This window comes from Terrapene carolina, unplaced genomic scaffold, assembly GCF_002925995.2.
Source record: "Terrapene carolina triunguis isolate 2854851 unplaced genomic scaffold, T_m_triunguis-2.0 Scaffold310, whole genome shotgun sequence".
In the NCBI taxonomy this organism is placed as follows: Eukaryota; Metazoa; Chordata; order Testudines; family Emydidae; genus Terrapene; species Terrapene triunguis.
The window spans coordinates 453,362-476,725 of record NW_020664661.1 but is presented as its reverse complement, the minus strand read 5'-3'; the positions used below and the strand labels follow the sequence as shown (position 1 = coordinate 476,725).

Here is a 23,364-nt window from a genome sequence, read left to right as displayed (position 1 = left end):
GCGAGTCTTGTGTGCTCCTGGTCATCTCTGTCTCCAGTGAACTTTTCCCCAACAAACCCCTCGGGTGCCCTCTTCTGCCTCTCGCTGCAAATCCACACAGAGCAACTACCTCCCCTCTTAACTAGCTACAGCCTCCCTCCTTATTCCCAATGCAAAGTCCCAAGCCCCAGTACTCACAGCCCCATACAGCGCTGGGTGACAGTGATACTGGATCCAGCTCCGGTTTGTCCCCCTCAGCTGATTCCTTTTGGCACGGTGCTCCTCCTGGCTCCTGTCCTGGGCCATCCCCGGTAGGCCTACTCACTGTAGGCCCTCTTATCTGGACAGACACCCCCCCGCCACACTCTCTACCTTGACTCCCTCCCTCTGGAACACCAGCACTTCCTCTGCCTCAGGATGAGGTTTTAAAGGGGGCATGCTCTCTAAATCCAAAGGGGGTTACAGTATTTTCTCAGTTCATGTATGTTAATTTTAAAGACCAAAGTTTATCAAAAGCTCTGTATTCCCAAATATCTTCTCCCCATATAAGTACACAAATATACACTCTGATCAAATCACCTTTTAATCTTCTCTTGGAGTAGCTAAATAGATTGATCTCAAGTCTCTCACTTGTGAGGCAGGTTTTCCAGACCTCAAATCATTCATGTAGCTCCTTCCTGATCCCTTTTCAATTTCCTTTCATACCCTTTTTGAAGTGTGGATTGGACAGAATATAATATTACAATGGTCTCACCAATGGCTGTATACAGAGGCAATATCACCTCCCACATGAGATTCTTCTGTTTTTGCACTCGAATAGCACCTTCAGCCACTATATTTCACTGGGAGCTTATATTCTGCTGGTTTCCACTGTGACTCCCAAGTCCTTTTCAGAGTCACTCCTATCCAGGGTTTAGTTCCCCATCCTGTAAGTGGAACTAACGTGCTTTGTTTCTAGATGTATGATCTTTTACTTGACTGTATTGAAGTGTATGTTGCTGCAGTGAGCCCAGCTTACTATGATTGCATGTTGTTCTGTCACTGACCTGTCATCATATTCACTGCTCCCCATCCTTGCCATGTGTCACGTTATTGATTTGAACTGGGACCATATAGAACATGGCTGCAACCAAAGTCCTATAGTGGCACCACATCTTGTATAAAGGGGGTCAAATGAGGTGTCTAAGACAAGGTTATGGTTTGCTGGTTATGATTATGCTGTCTATATGTGTGTATCAATTTTGTAGTTGAAGTTATGAATATTGGCTCTATACTGTCTGTATTTCAAACTTATGCTATGCTTCTGGGAGATCTCCCAGACAAATTGGTGTTAGCTCTGCCTAGCCTGCTTGATGGCCCATTAAGGACCATCAGCTATACAATCGAGAGAAGGCAGATACGCCTTGTAACTCAGCAAAGTATGCAGGAACTTGCCCATGTGACTCCAGACTCCATTTTGCTGTAATTTTCCACAGTAAGAACAAAGATGTTCTTACATCTGGAAAAGACTATAAAAGGCTGATGCCTCATCTCCATCTTGTCTTCAATCCTGCTTTTTACCTCTGGAGGGACTTTGCTACAAACTGAAGCTCTGAACCAAGGACTGAATGACCCATCCCAGCTGTGGATGTACTCCAGAGACTTAATTTAAACCTGCAGTTTATTTCATCGCTGCTATAAGCCTGAACCAAGAACTTTGCCATTACTGTATGTAATTGATTCCATTTAACCAATTCTAGCTCTCATCTATATTTTTTCCTTTTATGAATGATTTTAGATTCTAAAGGATTGGCAACAGCATGATTTGTGGGTAAGATCTGATTTGTATATTGACCTGGGTCTGGGGCTTGGTCCTTTGGGATTGAGAGAACCTTTTTTCTTTTACTGGGGTATTGGTTTTCATAACCATTTGTCCCCATAACGAATGGCACTGGTGGTGATACTGGGAAACTGGAGTGTCTAAGGGAATTGCTTGTGTGACTTGTGGTTAGCCAGCGGGGTGAGACCAAAATCCTCTTTGTCTGGCTGGTTTGGTTTGCTTTAGAGGTGGAAAAACCCAGCCTTGGGCTGTAACTGCCCTGTTTTAAGCAATTGGTCCTGAATTGGCACTCTCAGTTGGATCCTGCCAGAACCCGCATCGTTACACCATGGCTCTGTCCTTTCTGTGATTCTCTGATCTCTCCAACTGCTTCTCCAGCATTCTTGGGGATTCAACTGTCCCACCCTTCTCCTCACTGCAACCCCAGGGCTCATCCCCTGGCCTCCCTTCTTACACTATCTTGCCAAACCATCTTCCCCCATCCCCCTCACCCCACCATCCTTCCAGCACCCAAGGTAAGTGTCACAAGAGGCAGCAAAGTTCAATGATCAGTGCACTGGACTGGAGCACAGGAAACCTGGGTTCTGGCCCCAGCTCTGCCCTGCTACATGACCTTGGCCCAGTCACTGCCTCTCTCTAAATAGAAAAAGGTTTTAGGGCAGAAACTGTATCTTGGCTGGGGCCTCTAGGTACTCTGGCAACACACGTAACAGGGACACAGGCCTGGAAGGGAGTCCCTGGGTCATCATGTCCATCTCCTGCTATCACAGGCAACCCCATCACGTAATCAAACGTAGTGTCTCAGTCCTTTGCCATCACTCTGTCTGTGGCTTCCTGACCAGGCTCCTCTCTCCTGTGTCACGTTTAAGGCATTAATTATGAAGCTACTTCACCTGCACACAAAAGTACAGCACTGCCTGCCTGAGGTTGTCTCAGAAGCAGGGCCGGCTCCAGGCACCAGGCACCCAAGCTGGTGCTTGGGGCGGCACCTGGAGGGGGGCGGCGCGGCGCGGCGGCCGCCGCCGGGGAGAGCGGGGCCACAGCAGGGCTCGCCGCCCTCCCCCCGGCGCTCTGGCCGCCCTCCCCCGGCCGCCGGGGGGAGAGCGGCGAGCCCCTGCCGGGGCTCGCCACCCTGCGCTCTGGCCACCGGCGGGGGAGAGCCGAGCCCCAGCCGGGGCTCGCTGCCCTGCCCCCGGCGCCCTGGCCACCAGAGGGGGAGAGCCGAGCCCCAGCCGGGGCTCGCCGCCCTCCCCCCAGGGCTCCGGCCGCCCTCCCCCCCAGCGCCCTGCCCCCGGGGGGAGAGCGGAGCCCCCGCCGGGGCTCGCTGCCCTCCCCCCGGGGCCTGGGGCTGCGAAAAAGCCAGAGCCGGCCCTGCTCAGAAGGGAGCTCTGCATGCTGCTCTTCTGCAGTCTCAGGCCATGACTGCTCCCCCACAGCCTGTCTCTACTTGCCATTGTTCTCCATCTACTGCAGGACACAAGCTCCGGTTCAAGGATATTTTGTGCCAAAGGATGCACTGGGAGCATTTTCTTCTGGTCTTGGTCCCCAAGGAACAGGGGCAAGCCTTTGGCATCACTGCTCTTATAGGGGAGGTGGCCAGAGCAGAGAACACATGCCTAATGCAATCCTCCTCAGAGACTCTTGTGGCTGTTTCAGGCAGACAGCCCCTGCCTCTGAGCAAGAGACTTCTCCCTCCCCTAAAGGGGGTGTCTGGGGAGAGCAAGAGACATTATTGGTGCGTCTGGTCAAACCTTTGGTCCCTGCCCCTTCAGTGGCAGCAGTAAGCAGGCCCTGGAGACTAGACAGGAGGAATGTGAGGATGCCCGTGAGAGCCCCCACACGTGAGGCTTCTTCAGAATCTTCTGGGGCATGGGGCTGACCTGGTTCTAGGCTCCTAAACCGGGCTGATTGAATAGGCAGCAATCCTGGCCTGGATTAGACTGTTCTGCGGCTGGAGGTTGCTTCTTCTATCACAGACTCCATGCTGCCCCCTGGGAAACCCTGTGGGTGGGCAGCACTCCCTCTGGCTGTGGGGAGTGGGCTGGGGCCTGTGCCAGACTCTCCCAGTGGGATGACAGTGTGCAACTCCCATGCTCAAAGCAGAGACAGGCTGGCAGCTGGCACCTCTCCCACCTCTGGGCTATGCAAGCAGGAATCAAACTGGGGAACCAAGGGCTTGTGTATACACCAGGTCATGGCAGTTTACCGAAAGGCAGCATGCTATATTGTTGCAAACCAGTGTGCATGGTCTGAGTTCAGTTTAACGCATGCTGAGTGTGGCTTAGCTGAAGTTCATCGGGAACAGGTTTAGGTTATGTCTACACTACACAGCTTACAGCCATGCCGCTAAAAACCGTGCAGTTTAGCCACTGTTTGTCAGTTCTCCTGCTGACAAAAAACTTCCACTCCCAATGAGCAGCATTTGCGTTCACACTGGTGCTTGTCGCAGCACAACTTGGGTGGGGGGGGGGGGGGGGGGGGTTTAAACACCTCTGAAAGACAAAAGTTTTGTCATTCATTTGCCAGTGTAGACATAGCCTGGGTCTAAACCAAAATAAGCCATTCTTAAACCAGGTTAGCTAATCCCATGCAAACTCCTGTATGGGTACTGATTTCGGTTTAAGTATAATCAGTGCAAATGTGTGTGTAGAGAAGACTTTACGGAACCCCCCATAGCTAAATTCCCTCTAAGCTGCGCAGCCGCATCCAGGGCCGGCTCCAGGCACCAGCTGACCAAGCACGTGCTTGGGGCGGCACCTTAGGGCGGGGCGGCGGGCGGGTTTTTATTTATTTATTGGTTCGTCGGGGCAGCGCTGGAGGGTTTTTTTTTTTTTGTTTCCGCGGCGCGGCGCTCGGGGCTTCAGGCGGCACGGCGCTAGGAGGGGGGTGGGGCTTCGGGCGGCGCAGCGCTCGGGGGCTTGGCACGGCGCTGGGGCTGGTGCGGCGCTCGGAGGGGGACGGGGGCTGGTGCTGTGCTCGGAGGGGGGCAGGGGCTTGGCGCGGTGCTCGGAGGGGGCGGGGGCTTGGCGCGGTGCTGGGGGGGGCGGGGGCTTGGCGCGGCACAGCGCTCGGAGGGGGCGGAGCTTCGGGCGGCGTGGTGCTCAGGGGGGGCGGGGATTTCGGTGGCGCTGGGGGGTGGTTCAGCTGCGCGGCGCTCTTCCTTTTTTGCCTGGGGCGGCAAAAAAGTTAGAGCCAGCCCTGGCCGCGTCGCAGCCTATTAAGCGCTGTGCAGGTGCTCAGTGCTGTGACGGAGAGAGATGCCTCTCCTCCAGCCTTGGACCTGTCACGCCTGGGAAAGAGGCACCTCTCCTGCAACCTCAGCCCCAGAGCTGCCGTGGCAGGGAGAGGCACCTATTCCCCTCCCCCAGCCCAGGTGCTGCTGTGGGGAGAAAAAGCTGGGAGGAGTCCTTTCTTCCCCCACCGTAGCCCCAGGGCAGCCTGCACCCCAAGCCCCTCATCCCCAGCCCCACCACAGAGCCCACAGACCTAGCTGGAGCCTTCACCCCCCACATACCCCAACCCTCTGCCCAGCCCTGAGCCCCCTCCTGTACCCTGAACCCCTCATCCCTGGCTCCATCCCAGAGCCCACACCCCCAGCCGGAACCCTCCCCCTCCCGCACCCAACTCTCTGCCCGAGCCCTGAGCCCCCTCTCACACTCCAAACTCCTCAGCCCCACGAATTTTGTTATATGCACCAATATGGAGGTGATGTGTCACACATCACCTCCATATTGGTGCCCATAACAAAATTCACTCTGCACATGCGTAGAAAAAAAATAGAGGGTACACTGCCCCAGAGGCTATGAATAGTCCAGTATGACAGGCAAGACTTGGTTAATTTGGCTAAGGAGGTGAGAAGCAGCCATTGTCTGTACTGCCACGGAAACCAAAATCCACCATCACACATTAAATTGATGGAGAAACAGTCAGCCAAATCCCTCTCTGCACTCAGACGCAGATCTCTTTGAAGGCAGTGCTAAGAACTTATGAGTTTGGGCTAATCACTGGTTTTTGAGTAGCAACATGGTTACTGAGGGAGTTAATGACATTATTTCATGGTAGCCCAGAATATCGCAATCACCCTCTCACAATGGTGGAGCAGTAGTGATGCCGTAAGAAGGCTGTGGCAAAATCCTCATTTTGATAGGAGAGTTAAACCTTCATTGTTCCAGAAGTGACAAAAATCGAAACCTAGGAATGAAACCTGACAGCATATGAGAATTGTTCCTGGCGATCTGGTGCAGATCAGCTGCACAGAAGCACACAGATCCTGAACTAGTCCAGCTGGCTGACAAAGGATGGATCACCCGTTCTGTTCGTTCCCTCTGGGGCACCTGGCATTGGCCACTGATGGAAGACAGGATACTGGGCTAGATGGACCTTTGGTCTGACCCCATATGGTCATTCTTATGGTAGCAGTGTGTGCACTTCATGTGGGCCACCTGTGCTTGGGGGATCAGTAAGTAGGAGATAAGCTGGAACTCCTTGTGGTACCAGCATTCCCCTCCTGCCTTTCAGCCTCCTCCCAGGGGCAGTCCCCTGTGAACCAGCCTGTGTCCTTGAGTGGTGACCTATTCATTCTGATCCGAATTCAGAGAAGCAAGGTGGACAACACTAGAAAGTCCCAATTCAGTGCAAACCACTCTTCTTTATTTCCTCTTTGTACAATAAAGCCAGTCACTTACAAAGTGCCAGTCTAAAAGCAGATTTGACATTATACAGAATGTACACACCAATCAGAACCCAATCAGCTGACAGGCAGAGGAGAAGGCCAGATTCCTGTCACCCTTTTTACTGCAGTATATTAGAAGAGATTTCAATTCAGCATCCAAGAATCAGCCTTCAGCCCCAGTCTGACCATACAAAGGGAAGTGGCAAGGTTTCTTGTGTCAATATAGAAGGGGAACCACATTTGTTACATTATATTGTTCTTCATTTTTAACAGGATCTTTTCTTACTTTTTCCCCACTGTCTCCCCAAATCTTTACTTTAAAAGGGTGGAAAACCCACGATCAAAGATGCTAAACAAAAAAACCCAGTGCAGTGCTACAGTTTATACTTACCCTAGTGAAGGGGACAGAAAAGAAACATAATATCCACTTAAGCCAAGTGTAAAAACCCAAACAAACCAAGAACCAAACAGCAGAAGCATCAGCAATTATGAGCTAAACAACTCAAACCTCAGTGCTTTAAAAGAGCCGCTCTGCAGAGCAGCAGCGCAATGCTAACCAGAGGGCTGGGGACACAGCAGCTCCCTTCTCCTTTACAGCAAATCTAGCGAATGCAGCTTTAATCCTGTACTGCGTTCCCACACGGTGCCTTTCCTCCTCCCCCACTTTAACTTCTAGGAAATAAACAAGTGGGAGGCCTGGACAGCTGGCAGTGCCTGTATGGGATGGCAGTGGCATGGAACCAGTGAGGACAGCAGTGGGGAGAGGGAAGAGTTAGCACTGGGGAGGGCTGGACTGGCGTGAGGCCACTTTCTGACTGGGCCAGCTTCTGGAAAGGATTAGCATCTGGGGGGTGGTGGTATGTAAGCCATCTACACAGCAGCTGTGGAGATCATACGGAAGCTGTGATCACTGGTGCACAGAACCCCCAAGGTTTCACAGGGGTGTGGGGCAAGGGGACAAACTCAATCGGGGGGTTGTCATTCTAGGGATCATCAGCAGGTTTCCATGGGAACTGGCAAAAAGGACTGTGGAATATGAATGAATAGGACAAGAGCTGAATTTAGGGTCTCAAAGGCTGAGACCTCACCCTGTGATAGTGCTAAGAGCAGGAGCCAGAGCTGAAATCCTATCGTACACACAGGAGTGCGTATATTTTGCAATCAGAGTACAGCTCTCTCCATGCAGCAGTGGCCAGGGGTGCTGCATTTCATTTCCAATGAATTTCCTACTTTTTTGGGACCAAAATGATATGTCTGAATGTGGGAAAGGCCCATGGCTCAGCTGCCCAGAATAGTCAAAGATGTCACCAGCATACAGGGACCAGAGCAAATGCACCCGGCTGCTCAGCACAGGAAAAAAGGTGCAAAGGCAGAAAGAAGAAGAGACACCAGGAGCTGTGGCCACATGGACTGGGGAGTGTGGAAGAGGCACTGCTGGTGCCGTAGCAATAGCAGAAATTCCGGACACTAAAGCTGATGGGATTAGACAGAGAAAATGTGGACTGGGCCTGACAGCTACGCACAGAGCTGTTAACAGGCACACCACAGGAGTAGCGTTCATGCCCAAATGACACCTCTCTGTCACCTCTGCAACACCCTGCAGTCACCCTCTCCGCCCCAGGCCCCAGCTCCAGCCCCACAACTCAGCCCAGCCCAAGCCTCTCCTTCCCCAGCTCCAGCCACACAGTCTAGCCAGATTTACAAAAATTTTATTGAAGCTTTGATATATATAATTTTTGGCCTCTAGATACCCCGTGTCAGCTTACTCTTGGCTCCCCAGTGCTATCTTACGACACTGGGCACTAAGCTCCCAACACTAGATTTCCTGCTTGAGAATCCTACTGACGGCAGAACAGCAATTCTCAGATGCTCCAGACATGGCGTCAAACAAAGAACTCTACCGAGCAGTCTGAGCACAGCAGGCTGAGCGCAGCAGGCTGGGCTCAGTTGGTATCCATGCCATCACACTCTTCCGATGCCAGCTCACTTTCTGCAGGCAGAGACGGGGCTACGTGCTGCTTGCTGTCCCGCCGCTGATAGAATAGCACATATGCAGCTTTCGTCTGCCAAACAAGGAAAGAAAACCAATCTGATGAAAGGAAACCATCCACGAAGCACAGTTCTGGAAAGCTGATGATGCAGGAGATAACCTATCGCAGACTCCCAATAGGGCAGCTCAGTACTTCTCTGCCTCATGTGGAGGCTGGAGGCCTAGAGGGAAGCATGGCCTGTAATATAGGCTGTATGTAGAGATTTATGGAGCCTCAATATCTAAAACAAGAGAAACAATCCAGGAAATGCTTTTATATCACCTTAGTGCCCTCTCTTCCCCACTGTCTATGCAGAGAGCTGGACAGCCCGGGTACCCACCCCACAGATCCTGGGAAGGCTGTAGCCTATCAGGCTCAGGGGCAAGCCATTCAGGCTTTGCTCTGAGAAGCCAGCCCCTCCACACAAAGGTGTATTAGCAGGAACCTCAGCCAGGGAATCTTTGCAGAGATGTCCTTGTAACAAAAGAAAATTCCCTCCAATGGCTTTTCATGCAGGAAGGGACATTCGACCCACTCCAAAACGCATAGAGCAACCTCAGCAGCACAATGCAGGGGCCAGGAGGGATAGCTCAGTGGTTTGAGCATTGGCTTGCTAAACCCAGGGTTGTGAGTTCAATCCTTGAGGGGGCCCATTTAGGGATCTAGGGCAAAAATCTGTCTGGGGATTGGTTCTGCTTTGAGCAGGGGGTTGGACTAGATGACCTCCTAAGGTCCCTTCCAACCCTGATATTCTATGATTCTATGAAAGTCTGCTGCTCCTTCACAGCATCGTCAGCTTGAATCTGACCTCAATCTACAGCAGATTCTAGCCTACATTTACGATGATTTGATTAACAGAGGCAGAAAACATCTGGGTCCATCCCAGCATGTTCCTGGGTTTTATATCTGGGGATTTCCCCCATCTTGAATTAGTCTAAGTCCAAGTACTCACCACTATTTGATCTTCAGAAGCCACTGATACACTGCTGTCATCAAAGTAGTACCATTTGCCATTCACTTTGTTCTTTGCATATGCAGTATCTGTCACACAAACAGAGTGGCTATCTACATTCAGCAGTAAGGCAGGGGGCTCACTAGTGTAACTGTAATACCCCAATCACACTCAATTCTGATAACTCCATCTATAAGAGGTACAAAGTAAGTGTGCGGGTGAAGAGAAAGAAGTTGGAGCTTGGGCTTCATTGCTCAGAAGCGATATCAGTAACACTGGAACACAGTGGATCAGAGGCTAGGTCCATCTAGTCCACAATCCTATTCTAAACAGTGGCCCATCCTAAATGCTTCAGAGGAGGGTGTAAGAAACTTAAATTTCTCTTTGATCCTTCAGTCAGTGGTTGGCTTTTGCTCTGGAGCAGAGGGCTTATACCCACTCCAAATTTACGTTTTAAAATAATCCTAATCTAATGCTAACTGCGGTATTCTTTGTTGTACATACAGAAGGCCAATCTTGTTTTGAATCCTGCTAAATTCCATCCTGCTCTCAGCCTCACAGGACACTGACCATGTGCAATAGAGAGCTTTCTTAAGTCTACAGGTGCTGCACACGGATGAGAGCATTTGCTAGTGGAAGGAATGTACAGCCTCCACTGGAAAAGCTAGCCACGTCCCTACACAGTAAGGCATTCCCAAGCACCACAAGACAAGTCCTTCCATATCATTTCTCTCTCTTTTTTTTTTTTTTTTTTTAAAACAAGGATAATAAAAAGGCAAAAAACTAAACAATGCATCACATTGTAAGCACCAGAGTGAGGAACAGCAGAAATTCAGGTTCCAGAAGCAGTGTTACCAACCAGTTTCATTGCACAGTGTATTCTTATTCCTATTTTAATGGTTAACAGCTCTACTGTTTGCCAGAACGTGTCCCATAAAACACAGAAGGCGCACAGGAAACTACAGCTGAACATTACATTTGTTGTGATGTCAGCATTGAAATTTAATGCTGCCCAAACAGCTTTCCGACCAGTCCTACCAACTGTCTTAATTTCTTCTTCATTAGCCAAGGCCCCGCCCTCCACAGTGGCCAGATCCCAGTGTGGCTGCAGCAGCCTAGCACATGGCTAGCAGCTTCCTGTTGCTGATGAGGTTTAAATGGGGTGGAGCACATCCTTTACTGCCTGCCTCCTTACAGGGAGCCCATTATATCAATCCATGGACCGCCAAGGGGTTAAGGGGTGGGCGCTGTAAACTCTGATTGAATTTGCTCCCTTGGCTTTCAGGACAGAACCACAGCTGCGAAACATAGGGACGGCTTGAGCAACTTGCAGCCCCAACATCCCCACCCACTAGTGCCCATCCATCATGATTCCCCACCCCCCAGAGAGTCACTGCTCTCCCGACAGCAATTTTCCCGTATGCACACAGCCCTCCCGCCTACCTGCAATAAAGAACAGACAGGTAGTTACTCACAGTGGCCTACTCCCATAGCTCCATAGTGATTGGACACTGCAATGAGGTCATACACATACGGATCAGCTATTGGGTCACAGACAAACTCAGACATGCTCAAATCCCTGAGAAAAAAGTAAGAACACATTGTTATTGTACACATAATAAGAGAAAAGCCTAGTAATAATGAATCATCGTAAACAGCAGCACCGGGCCAAGGGCTAACCTGCCCCAGTCAATGCTGGTTTTCCTTTTTAATTATTAATGACCTATTTGACCCACAAGCCAGTGATGTCACCCCCTTAGGCACCTGTAATATGGATGGCATCAGCCAGTTTGTTTGCTGTCAGGAATGACGGTTACTGGCAAACACAAGTGTTGTTGTGAGGTTAGTGAAAGAGGATGGCTAAGTGCCATGCTAACAGCAATCAATGTAAAACAAGCATGAAGAAGTCAAACTCTTCCATGTGAGGGATTGGAGCAGCACTGGGTAGGCCTATGTCCTGCAGTGGGATGGTAGTGCCTGAGATGTATGGATGAGTGCAAGGCCTTCTCTTGGTAGAGGATGCAGAGGGATGACGCTGATGGTCATGCAACATACATGTAATCCACACTAACAGCATGGCTCCATCCTCCTCTAAAGGACAGATTTTAAAATTTTATTAAGATGATATTTTAAAAAAAAGTGAACAGTACAGAGTTTAAGCATAGAAGTTTCTGGTTATCAGGGAATAACGTACAGATTATCGAGGGTGTGAAGTTCGGTTTAAGATCGGGTGTTGTAAGGAATACATAATCTGCAGTATCCCCGATTGGGGAAAAGGTTGATGGGTCAAAGTACAGACATCTACATAGAGAGTCTACTAAAGTAAGAGGCTCATGCTTTTAGATCCAGAGGTGTCAGGTTCAACGCCTGCCAGCGACCCATTCCAGGAGCATTGTGGACACAGAGATCAGAAATAACACTGATACCGGACTTCCAAGAAGGATCTCCAGGTATTACTGCATGTACTGTACCTGCTTCCAGGACACAGATACCATTACCCAAAGAGGAATCCTGCTATGCTTTGCCAGATGAACAACTTTCATACCTCACACGTATATAGCACCTTTCTTTCCAAGTGCTGCACGCTACTGTTTAAGTAGAGGTAACACTGAACTGGAAATCCTAGCAAGGGGTCAGCAACCTTTCAGAAGTGGTGTGCCAAGTCTTCATTTATTCACTTTAATTTAAGGTTTTGCGTGCCAGTAATACATTTTAACATTTTTAGGTCTCTTTCTAGAAGTCTATAATATATAACTAAACTATTGTTGTATGTAAAGTAAATAAGGTTTTTAAAATGTTTAAGAAGCTTCATTTAAAATTAAATTAAAATGCAGAGCCCCCCAGACTGGTGGCCAGGACTCAGGCAGTGAGAGTGCCACTGAAAATCAGCTCGTGTGCCGCCTTCGGCACGCGTGCCATAGGTTGCCTACCCCTGTCCTAGCAGATCTACACAGCTGGTATTTTGGAAGGGAAGGAAAGAATATTCAGTGAAGCTGCAGGGGAGGTTAGGCAGCATAGAAATCTCTGGCGTAGAAGTTGGCCTGGACACTCTGTTGCCAAGACTCTCCACCCTGACACTCATGAAAATTGTCATAGGATCTTTAAAGGACAAAAGTGTTCAGGGTCTGCTGGGACACAGGTTCAAAACTGACTCTGAGGGAATTGTAAAGATGTGGAATCACCAATACCACTTTCTGCAACACCGGATTTTCTTAGCAGCATCCTAGCCAAATAGTGGCCAGGCCCATCCCTGTTAAGCTCAGGAGCTCTGCAGTCATAGCTCCAGGTATCACAGGTGCAGGTAGCACCCCCTTTCCAGAGACAATTACTAGAGCTTCACTAAGGTTTACTGGCTTGTGGCTCTGGAGGCAGAATCCTATCCTGAGCTATGTCTCCAATGAGGAGCCCATACAATCGCTACATCAAAAGTAGGGAAACGGTGGGGGCGAAAGACCTCTCTGGCTTCAAGATTAGGCTAGATAAGTTTATGGAGGGAATGGTTTGATGGGATAACGTGATTTTAGTCAATTAGGCAATAACGTGCCATCGCTGGTAAAATGTGGGTCCGGCTGGAGAATCTTGCCTGTATGCTCGGGGTTCTACTGATCGCCATATTTGGGGTCGGGAAGGAATTTTCCTCCAGGGTAGATTGGCAGAGGCCCTGGAGGTTTTTGCCTTCCTCCGCAGCATAGGGCAGGGGTCGCAAGCTGGAGGATTCTCTGTGACTTGAAGTCTTTAAATCACGATCTGGAGACTTCAACAGCTGAGATAAGGGAAATTGGGTGGGTCAGCTTTTGTGGCCTGCATCATGCGGGAGGTCAGACTAGATGACCATAATGGTCCCTTCTGACCTTAAAGTCTATGAGTCTCTTGCTCTGCCCAGTTATGCCTTGCTGGTAAAGAACCTTACCTGATGGGGAATTCAACCACAGTGTCAAGTTTATCCCTCCAGTATCTGTTGTACGAGAAGCGTTTTAAATGCACCACCAAAATCCTGGGCAAAGACCATAGATCAAACTTCTTTGTGGCCTGCTGATGCTTCTTGCAGTTAGGGCAGTACCTGAGAAAGGAGTATAAATAGGCACGAAACACCTTCGATATCTGCCTTCTATCCAAGGGTCTCAAACCCCTTTACAAACAGTATTTTTTTGATTAACATATAAAATGCCTATCCCAGGCTGTAGTCACCTTTGTCTTTTTTTTTTTTAAATAGGCTTTGAGAACATCACTCTGATTTTTCCTCACATATGCAATCTCTTCTTCCCCTAGTACATCCTCCCCGCCGCCTTCGCGCACTCACCATGTCCCCCCACCTACTGCTACCCAAATGCCATTGCTCAGTATCTCTCTCCTCTTCTGAGGCAATGCAGGAGCCAGGATGAGCTGTAAGAAAAACTCCTGGAGCACTGTATTTTCAGCACGTCTTTCCCCACTCTCCTCTTCCTATCTTGTCTTCTGTCCTTATTTGCTTCCTTTCCAATCCTCCCCTCTGCTCCTCCCTTCCCTCTGCTGTACTCTCTGCCCAAGTGGCAGAGTGAAAGTGACTAGATTTCCAAGTTTCTGAAGTGAAGACATTTTGTCAGTTTCACTGGAGCATTAGAACAAAGGTAGTAGTGTGTTAGAGAGCACCGGCTCAGCCTGCTTCCACCTGGTAAGAAATGAGGTAGAGTGAGAGAACCATACAGGGTGGGGTGTTAGGACTACAACAGCATGAGTGCTAAAGGTCAAGTTTGAGGTGGCAGAACTACACAGAGCCTAAGAATAATAACCACAGCAGCTTTCTAAAGGCAATAGAGTAACTGGGTTTTGTTTTTGTTAAGGTAACATTCCCTCTCTTGCTGCTGAGGACTGAGGTGCAGTGGCAGAGCTGTGGCTGTGGGAACAGGGGTAGGATAGTAAGATGCTCAGAAAGAATAGTGTGGGGAAACCTTTACCCAAACAATATTGTTATTTTATAGTATATATAAAGACAGTCCAAGTAATATGTCTGCCAAACAGCTGGGTGGTAAACTTACCAAGGGTCATGTTCACCAAGCGTTTCCATTGTAGTAAAGAGTTCTATACAGTCTTTAAGAGCGACAGTAGTTTTCTTCTTCTGTGACTGCAACATACTTTCATCCTTTTCAAATGCCTACCAAAAAAGATGCATGTTAACCCTCTGTATCCTGAAAATGATTATGCTCATCCTAGGCATCTGGAACCACCTTCCCATGCCCCCATACAGGTTATCTGTGTCCCATTCCAACACAGTTCCCTGCCATTTCTTTTTTATCTTCAAAATGAACCCTCCCCGTTCCTCTCTTGCTCCAGTGATGACTGTTTGACAAGCCATCCTTTCCTGGATGTAGGCAGCCAGCCTCTTTCTTTCCGCCCACAACACCAACATCAATACCCACAATCTCTATTGCTCAAAGCTGTGCAAAGCATTTTATAGAGGTAATTAATAAAGACAGTTTCTTGCATGAGGGTGTTTACTGCTGAAGTTAGCCCTAAAGCAGAAAGAAATTTTGTCAGATGTTCATAGACAGAGAAGGAAAAGACAGTCCCTGCTCCAAACAGCTAACAATCTTATTGTACAACAAAAAAAGGGGAAGAAAGGGGAAAACAAAGAAGTACAATTTTATGGCTTGTGTAATGCAGGTCATATGGGATCATAACTGTCCACTCTGATCTTAAAATCTATTAACCAGATTGGTTACTGGCAGCAGTCTATTACAGATCATCAGATAAGACCAGAGAAAAGGATGTGCATTTATTATCTGGAGGGAAAAAAAACTGCATTACAGCAGGGGACATACATTGGTGAAACATCTTTGGAGTTTCTAACATTTGTAACACAGGAAATATTGCTCCTAGAGTGTGACTCTATAGGAAATCTCATTCTGACAGAAATAATTTGATCACTGACCTAAAAAAGTAGTGGCTGTCCAGGTATAAGTGATTGAGAGCTGGTTACATTTGTGTTGAGCAAACAGAATACACTCAACCAGTTACATACATATATGCAGCTTTCAAGTGGCCAATTTCTCAAAGCCAAAATTAATTTGCTGAATTGACTGGGAGGAAAAATGTAAATAGAGAATTACGAATGAAAGTTGAAGATTGTTTAAGAACATTTCACTTGCTTCCCAAAAAGTTACAATTCCATATCAGAGAAAAGGGCTGTTTGATTAACAAGTCAACTTGGTTAAGACTGTTATTGTAGTCTTGTTGATCCCAGGATACTAGAGAGACAAGAAGGGTGAGATAACATTAGTCCAATAAAAGATACTACCTCACCTGCCTTATCTTGGTTAAGAGTAACATGAAAGCAGCAATAAAACTAAAAATCATTACATAAATGGGGAAAAGGAGCTGAATAGCAATAATATAAATAAGAAGTTAAGAAATACAAGCAATTAATAACTGAACCTAAAGGTATATCAACAAAATATCTATAGCCAGTATGGTTAAGGAACAAAAGCAATCCTAGCAATGGTCTAGCAGTCTAGGTCCATTACTAGAGGGAGATATTGTCAATAATGAAGCAGAAAAAGATGTGTTTAAGAAATATTTCTGTTCTGTATTTGGATCCAGTCTGAACAATATATCAATATCATATGACAGTTGCAAAGGAGAATGCTAAACAGTATCTACTATTAAAGTTAAACATTTTGTCTGGATAACTTGTACAGAAAAATTTTAAAGGGGTTGGGAGAGGAGCTTGGTTATTGTTTAACAAGTTTTGGAAAGCTGAGGAAGTTCCAGAGGGTTAGAACAAACCCAGAGTTTTGCCAGTATTTAAAAAGGGTAGCTGAAATGATGTTGGTAACTCTAGGTCAGTTAACCTGACACTGATCCTAGGCAAAACAGTGAAATGGCTGACAGTCCTATCGATAGAGTTAAAGAACAGAAATATAAATTAATACCAATCAACATGGTATCCTGGACAACAGGTGTCGTCGAACTTGATATTGCTCTTTGACAAGATTCCAAGTCTGGTTGAAAAAGGTAACTGTGCTGACCTAATATACTCAGACTTTGTAAGGAGTTCAACTTACATTGTATGACATTCAGAATAAAAAAACTGTTATACAAAATCAATATGGCCTGCGTTAAATGGATTACAATCTGTCTGACAGATCTCAAAGTGTGCTGTTAATAAGGAATTAACTACTGGGGAATTAATTTCTAGTGGGGTTATGCGGAGATTAGTTCTTGACTAAGTGTTATTTAGTATTTTTATCAAGAATGAGAGTAAAATCACTGCTGATAAAGTATGCACATGATACAAAAATTGGTGGAGTGGTAAATAATCATGAGGACAAGTCACATATAAAGTGTTCAGAACTCCTGGTGAGTCAGGTGGAATCCAACAATACATGCTTTAATACAGCCAAATGCAAGGGCACATGTTTAGGAACAAAGACAGGTATAGCCAAGGATAAAGGTATCAGGTGTATTTAGGATATAGAGGTGAATGTTAATGTTTTAACATAGGGCCTACAGGCCTCAGGCCTTTAAGACATGTAGCTTGGCCAAGGCCTATGACTTAGTCCTACAGCTTATTTTAGGCCTCAGTATAAGTTAACTATAATACAAAGATAAGTTAGCATAAGTAAATTAATAATAAATCTGCTGAGCCTAGTCTATGTTTGGGAGGGAGGGTGAAATGTTAGAGACTTCCTTAAGATAACTGCCTGTTACTATGTTGATAAGGTGAGGTAAATATGAGTTCCCCTTACACTCATTAACAAGTTAGCCTATGAAAAACAGGGCACCTGGAAAGCAGAGGGCTGTGGAAGTTCAAATAAGGAAAAGGAATTAAAACTTTCATAAATAAATATCAGAGGGGTAGCTGTGTTAGTCTGGATCTGTAAAAAGCAACAGAGAGTCCTGTGGCACCTTTAAGACTAACAGATGTATTGGAGCATAAGGTTTTGTGGGTGAATACCCACTTCGTCAGGCATACGCATGACATGCGTCTTACGAAGTGGGTATTCACCCACGAAAGCTTATGCTCCAATACATCTGTTAGTCTTAAAGGTGCCACAGGACTCTCTGTTGATAAATAAATATGAATTTCAGTGGGTGTTGGCGTTAACCCATTATCCAAGCTGTATCCCTGCCTGCATGCCTTGCAGGGGGAGACACCAGGATGACGACCACTGGTGGTAAGGATGATGATGAGAATGAGGGCTAACACTTTGGGTTTTCCCACAAGGCATGGTGTGAGTAATGCAAATACTGTGAGTTCTGTGTTGGTCTCTTTCTCCTTCACCAGACTGCAGCGCGTATTGTTGTTTGGTTGATTAGTAAAAGTAATTATTAGAGACAGAGCACTATGTCGACTCTTCTGTACACAGTAAAGTCCCACTTCTATTGCTGCTGTAGTCGACCTTAGGGGCTGAATTCTCACATTGTAAAATAGGTGTAAACCTCACTTTGGGTGGGTAACTGGTTAAAGTAACCCATAACTATAGATAAGGCTACCCAGGCCCCACACAGAGTGTGACATTGCATTCCATATGTTTTATGGAAATATGCTTATAAGTGTGAATATGATGTAACTGGAATATGCTTTATGCAAAAGGTCTCTTGTAAGGTATCATTACAAAGCTTATAATCTACTGAATATATTCCTCCTATTTGTATGTATGTATCATTCTTGTATCTGAAGCTAGAAATGTGAAGTATAACTCTGAGGTCCTATTGTAATTATGCAAGGTGTGGGCCATTAATGGTGGTTTGGAAGCTTGATGGCTCCCATTGACTAGGACAATTGGTTGTAAATGATCTGTTTACTTGCAAACCTTCCTGTGTGCATGTGGGCCAGCCCTGAAAGAATGGAGGCTGGGATCTCACAGGATACTGGAATCCATCTTAAACCTGGTGCTTTTCCATTTAGAAGAAGGGGTGGGGACCCGGAGAGACAAAAGATTCCCACCTTGTGTCAAAGATATAAAAGGGGGTGGAACAGAACAAAGGGGGCTGCCAGTCATGAGAACACCCCTAGTTTTAACCTAAGATGTCTGCTGGAGCGAATAAGGACTGTACCAGGGGAAAGGATTGGGCCCAGACTAGGAAGGAGTCTAGTCTGTGAAAGAAGCTTATTGGAACATCTCTGAGGCTGAGATTTTACCTGTAATCAGTTGCTTAATGTATTTGGCTCAGACTTGCGTGGTTTTCCTTTATTTTTGCTTGGTGACTTACTTTATTCTGTCTGTTATTACGTGAAACCACTTAAATTCTACTTTTTATTCTTAATAAAATCACTTTTGTTTATTAATTAACCCAGAGTAAGTGATTAATACCTGGGAGAGCAAACAGCTGTGCAGCTCTATCAGTGTTATAGAGGGCAGATAATTTATGAGTTTAACCTGTATAAGCTTTATACAGAGTAAAACGGATTTATTTGGGGTTTGGATCCCATTGTGAGCTGGGTATCGGGGTGCTGGAGATAGGTGACTTGCTGAGCAGTTTTTGGTTAAAGTCTGCAGCTTTGGGGGCGTGGACCAGACCTGAGTCTGTGTTGCAACAGGCTAGCATGTCTGGCTTAACAAGGCAGGGTTCTGGAGACCCGAGCTGGCAGGGAAAACAGGCTCAGAGGCAATTTAAGGATCATCACAGATAACTATTCAAACATGAACGCCAGTGCAATGCTGTGGCGAAAAGTATCACAACTATGGTAAGTTTAGTAACTGTTTTTTTCTTTTTCAAGTGATTGCACATGTCCATTCCACTGCCAGTGACTCACAAGCAGTCCCACGTGGAGGTGGGTGCGGAATCTATTTGAACAGGGATTGGAGGACCACTTGTCCAAATTTAGCACCTCTAGAGTGTTGAGAGATTGCATAGTGAGAGGCAAACAAGTGACATGATGACCCGGTTGCTGCTTTACAAATGTCTAATATGGGCATGTGAGCCAAAAATGCCATAGAGGATGCTTGGGATCTAGTTGAATGACCCAATTCTGTCTCTGGTGGCTTCATGTTACCCAACTGGTAACCCAGGTGAATACAACTCGTATCCATGATGAAACCCTTTGCGTGGAAGTCTCACTGCCCTTCATTGTGTGCACAAATGCAACAAACAATTGAAATGAAGACCTGAAATATTTAGCCCATTCCAGATAAAATGCTAATGCTCTTCTAATGTCTAGCGTGTGCAGTCTCTCCACTCCCTTATTAATGTGAGGCTTTGGGAAAGTCAGCAAGAAAATTGCTTGGTTAATATGAAAAGTGGAGACCACTCTCGTAAGAAAATTTGGATGGGGACGAAGGCAGACATTAGCCACATAAAAAAAGTATAGGAAGGATCTGATATTAACGCTCTCAGCTCCCCTACTCTCCTGGCCGATGTATGGCTACTAAAAATGAAAAGTGCAACAGGGAGCGAATCACTAGTGGTTTGAAGGGGGGACCCATCAGCTTTGTTAAGACTGAATTCAAGTGCCACGGTGAAATAGGACTCTGTACACGTGGAAACAATCTGTCTAAATCCTTTAAAAATCGTATGGCCCTCAGGGTTGAAAAGCCAATATAGCAGCTTGAATAGGGTACACCTGGCAAATTGCCAATCATTGATGTTTCAGATACAAAAGATAGTCCAGCATATGCTGAATAGAAGCAAGAATAGACGAGACCTCTTTCAGCCTCAACCAGGTGGAAACGCTCTTCCACTTAGCAAGGTAAGTTGTCCTTACTGATGTTTTTCTACTATTCAGCAGTACCTCCTGCACCTCTCTGGAGCTGGACTCCTCTGCTGTTAGCCATGAAGACCCCAGGCTGTCAGATGAAGGGCCTAAAAGTTGCGGTGGAGGAGAGGCCATGACTGAGTGAAACTAGGCCTGCGTGAAGTGTAAGTAATAGTGGGAGACTGATTCAGAGGTCCAAGAGCTATGAAAACCTGTGCTGATAGGGCCATTCCAGGGCGATCAGTATAAGACTGGCCTCATTGTCTTTGAACTCGCACAGAACTCTGAGCAGAAGAGGGATGGGGGAAGGGGGGCGGGAAGCGTACAGCAGATCCTCGGACCACTGCTGAAGAAAAACATACATCAGTTAACCTGGGCTGTGTCCTGCTCTGGAGCAGAACTGGTAATATTTTGTGTTGTCCTCTTTTGCAAACCGATCCACTTGGTGAGTTTCCCAGAGCTGCAGAATGGACCTTGCTACATCTGGGTGAAGGGACCACTTGTGATTGATAAACAACCTGTTCAGGTGATCTGCCAGCGTACTCTGAGCCCCTAGGTGGGCGGCCACTTTCAGAAGTATAGAGTTGCTGATGCAGAAGTCCCAAAGCAGGATTGCTTTCTGACAGGAGCAGGCTCCTCCCTACTTGTTTACATAAAACATGGAGAACATATTGTCCATCAGCACCAATACTTCCCTGCCCCTTATGTGAGGAAGGTATGCCATGCAAGCTAAACAGATAGCCTGTAGCCCCCTGATGTTTATCTGTAGACAGATCTTGAGGAGACCACAGACGTATATGCAGGGATCCCGAGTGAACCCCCACCCGGATCTGAGGCATCCGTGACTAGGATAAGAGATTATCAAGGTGGGACAAAAGGAACTCCATTGTGGACATTGATCGGGTCTATCCGCTTGGTACACAGATTAACGTCTATGTGGTGCCTTCTTGGAGGATACACCTCTGCTACCCAGCCCTGAGGGCGTCCGAGACATAGTTTGGTGTACTGCACTGTGTAAGTGTACACTGCCACATTCCCCTGAAGCCTTAAACAACTTTTCCCCGTGGTAAACGGATAAGCCTTATGTCCAGAATGAGGCTTCACATTGTAAGAAGCTTTGCCTATGGTGGTAAAGCCAGGTCCTCTCCAATAAATTCTACTTTCTGGACTGGAGACAGGACTGACTTGTCTGAGTTGATCAGGAGGTCTAGTGTGTTGAAGGTGGATTGGTTATGCAAATGCTGGGCACCATCTGTGACCTGGATCAACCAATTATCAGCCAGGGCTCCATGTATTCCCTTACTTGCATGACTACCTTCTGGAAGAATGCTGCTACTGCCTCAAGCACTTTGTAAGAACACATGGGGCAGCCAAGAGATTGAAGGGGAGAACTGTGAACTGAGAATGGCGGCCACTGACAGGGTATCTCAGAAACATTCTGTGGTCTGATGAATTTCCATGGGAAATTGGGCATCCTTTAAGTCGAGAGCAGCATACCAGTCCCCCAGCTCCAGTGGAGGAATAGTGCAAGTTTGAATGACCGTCTGGAATTTTGAATTTTTCATGAATTTGTTTACCCGCCTTAAATCTAAAATAGGCCTGGAGATCCTCTTTTGCTTACAGGCTCAGGAAGTATTGGGAGTAAAACCCCTTTCTCCTGAATAAAGGAAGGACTTACACTATAGCTACTGCAAGGAGAGAGGTGATTGTGTAATACTGTCTTATGAGAGGGGTAGAAATAAAATGGAGCGTGTATCCCATTTCCACCATGCTTAGAACCCACCGATCTGCTGTGATGTGGGGCCAAGCAAGAAGGAATTAGACAGGCAGTTTGCAAAAACTGGAAAAAAAAAAGATGACACTCAGAACTGGTATTCTGCTCTCGACCTGCCCGTCAAAAAGAGCTCTTGGAAGATGCTGCCTGCCTTGATGAACAAGCAGCTGCAGAGCAGAGGCCAGCAATGGTCATTGTTTGTAACCTCTGCTCCTTCTCCTTGGGAGGTCTTGGGCTTGAGGAGCAAACCACTGAAAACACTGGGACTGATGAGGGCAGAATACATTCCGCTTCAGTGCTGGGGTGTAAACGTCCAGGGATTTCAGGGCTGCTTTGAGACTATGCAGAGTTTCGTCTGTCTTTTCTGAGAAGAGCGACAGCCCTTCAAAGGTAAGTCCTGAACTGTCTGTTGCACCTTTGGGGGGAGGCCAGAAGAGTGTAATCAGGACAAGCGCCTCATTGTGATAGTGGCCATGCTGCAGAATCTGATGTATCAACACCCATGAGCAGAGTCGTTCTGGTGACCAACTTGCCCTCTGTAGCGAAGCGAGACTCACCGGCGTGGCGCCTCCTGCTGTCGTCCTGGGAATTAGCTCTCCAGTGTACGGAGTGCCCCTACTGGCTGGTGTCTCGCCTGCCACTGGCCCCCACATCCCTCCCAGACCCCGGGTGCCTCCTACCCTGGGGTTCTTGCCCCCTGGCAGTCCCCACGCTCTGGGTCTCCCCTCCCAGGGGAACCCCAACCTTCTATTCCCACCTTGCCTCAGTGGCTACTGCCAGTCATCATCTAGCCCCCTTTCCCTGGGGCAGACTGGAGTCTGTAAACTGCTCATCACTGGCGGGGGGTGGGTGGCGGGGTGGACCTGCTGCCTCTCCTAACCCCGGGCTGCACCTTTGCAACCCTAGTACCTGCTTTAGGTCTTCACCAAGGCCTGAAGCCTGGGGAGTTGCCAGGTTGGAGCTCCCCAGCTCCTCCTCCCTTTCCCCAGCACCGCTCTGTCCCAAGTACCCTTCTTTCGCAGGCAGCCAGGTCCTTCTCTCTCAAGAGCTAGAGAGAGCCTGACTCAGCCCCTGCTTCACAGCCCTTTTATAGGGCCACCTGTGGCCCAATTGGACGTGGCCCCAACTGTGGCTGCCTTCCCAATCAGCCTGTTCTTATTGGCTCTCAGCCCCAGCCCTCTCCAAGGGCTGGCTTTTAACCCTTTCAGGGCCGGAACGGGATGAGTGCCCCACTACACCCTCGTTTACTAAGGACTGGAACTCCGGTTTCCTCTCATCTGGGAGCTTGTCACTGAGCTTCAAAACAGTGTCCCAAAGGGTGAAATTGTAACACCCGAGCAAAGCTTGCTGGTTTGCAATACAAATCTGTAATCCACCTGTGGAATAAAGCTTCCATGCAAATAAGTCCAGCTTCCTATAGATTCATAGATTCATAGATTCTAGGACTGGAAGGGACCTCGAGA

General features: G+C 47.5%; 1 protein-coding gene across 1 annotated transcript in view; it reads right to left on the bottom strand.

Moving 5' to 3' along the window:
* Positions 1 to 8,393: 8,393 nt before the first annotated feature.
* The window catches only part of USP4 (ubiquitin specific peptidase 4), a 140,160-nt gene continuing 125,189 nt past the window's right edge, over positions 8,394 to 23,364 (bottom strand). The window contains exons 18-22 of the mRNA XM_024211357.2: positions 14,468 to 14,583; positions 13,363 to 13,512; positions 10,928 to 11,031; positions 9,453 to 9,541; positions 8,394 to 8,533 (exon numbers count right to left, since the gene is read on the bottom strand). Coding sequence (XP_024067125.1) covers positions 8,414 to 8,533; positions 9,453 to 9,541; positions 10,928 to 11,031; positions 13,363 to 13,512; positions 14,468 to 14,583 — 579 coding nt within the window. The 3' untranslated portion in view covers positions 8,394 to 8,413. The remainder of the gene's footprint in view (positions 8,534 to 9,452; positions 9,542 to 10,927; positions 11,032 to 13,362; positions 13,513 to 14,467; positions 14,584 to 23,364) is intronic.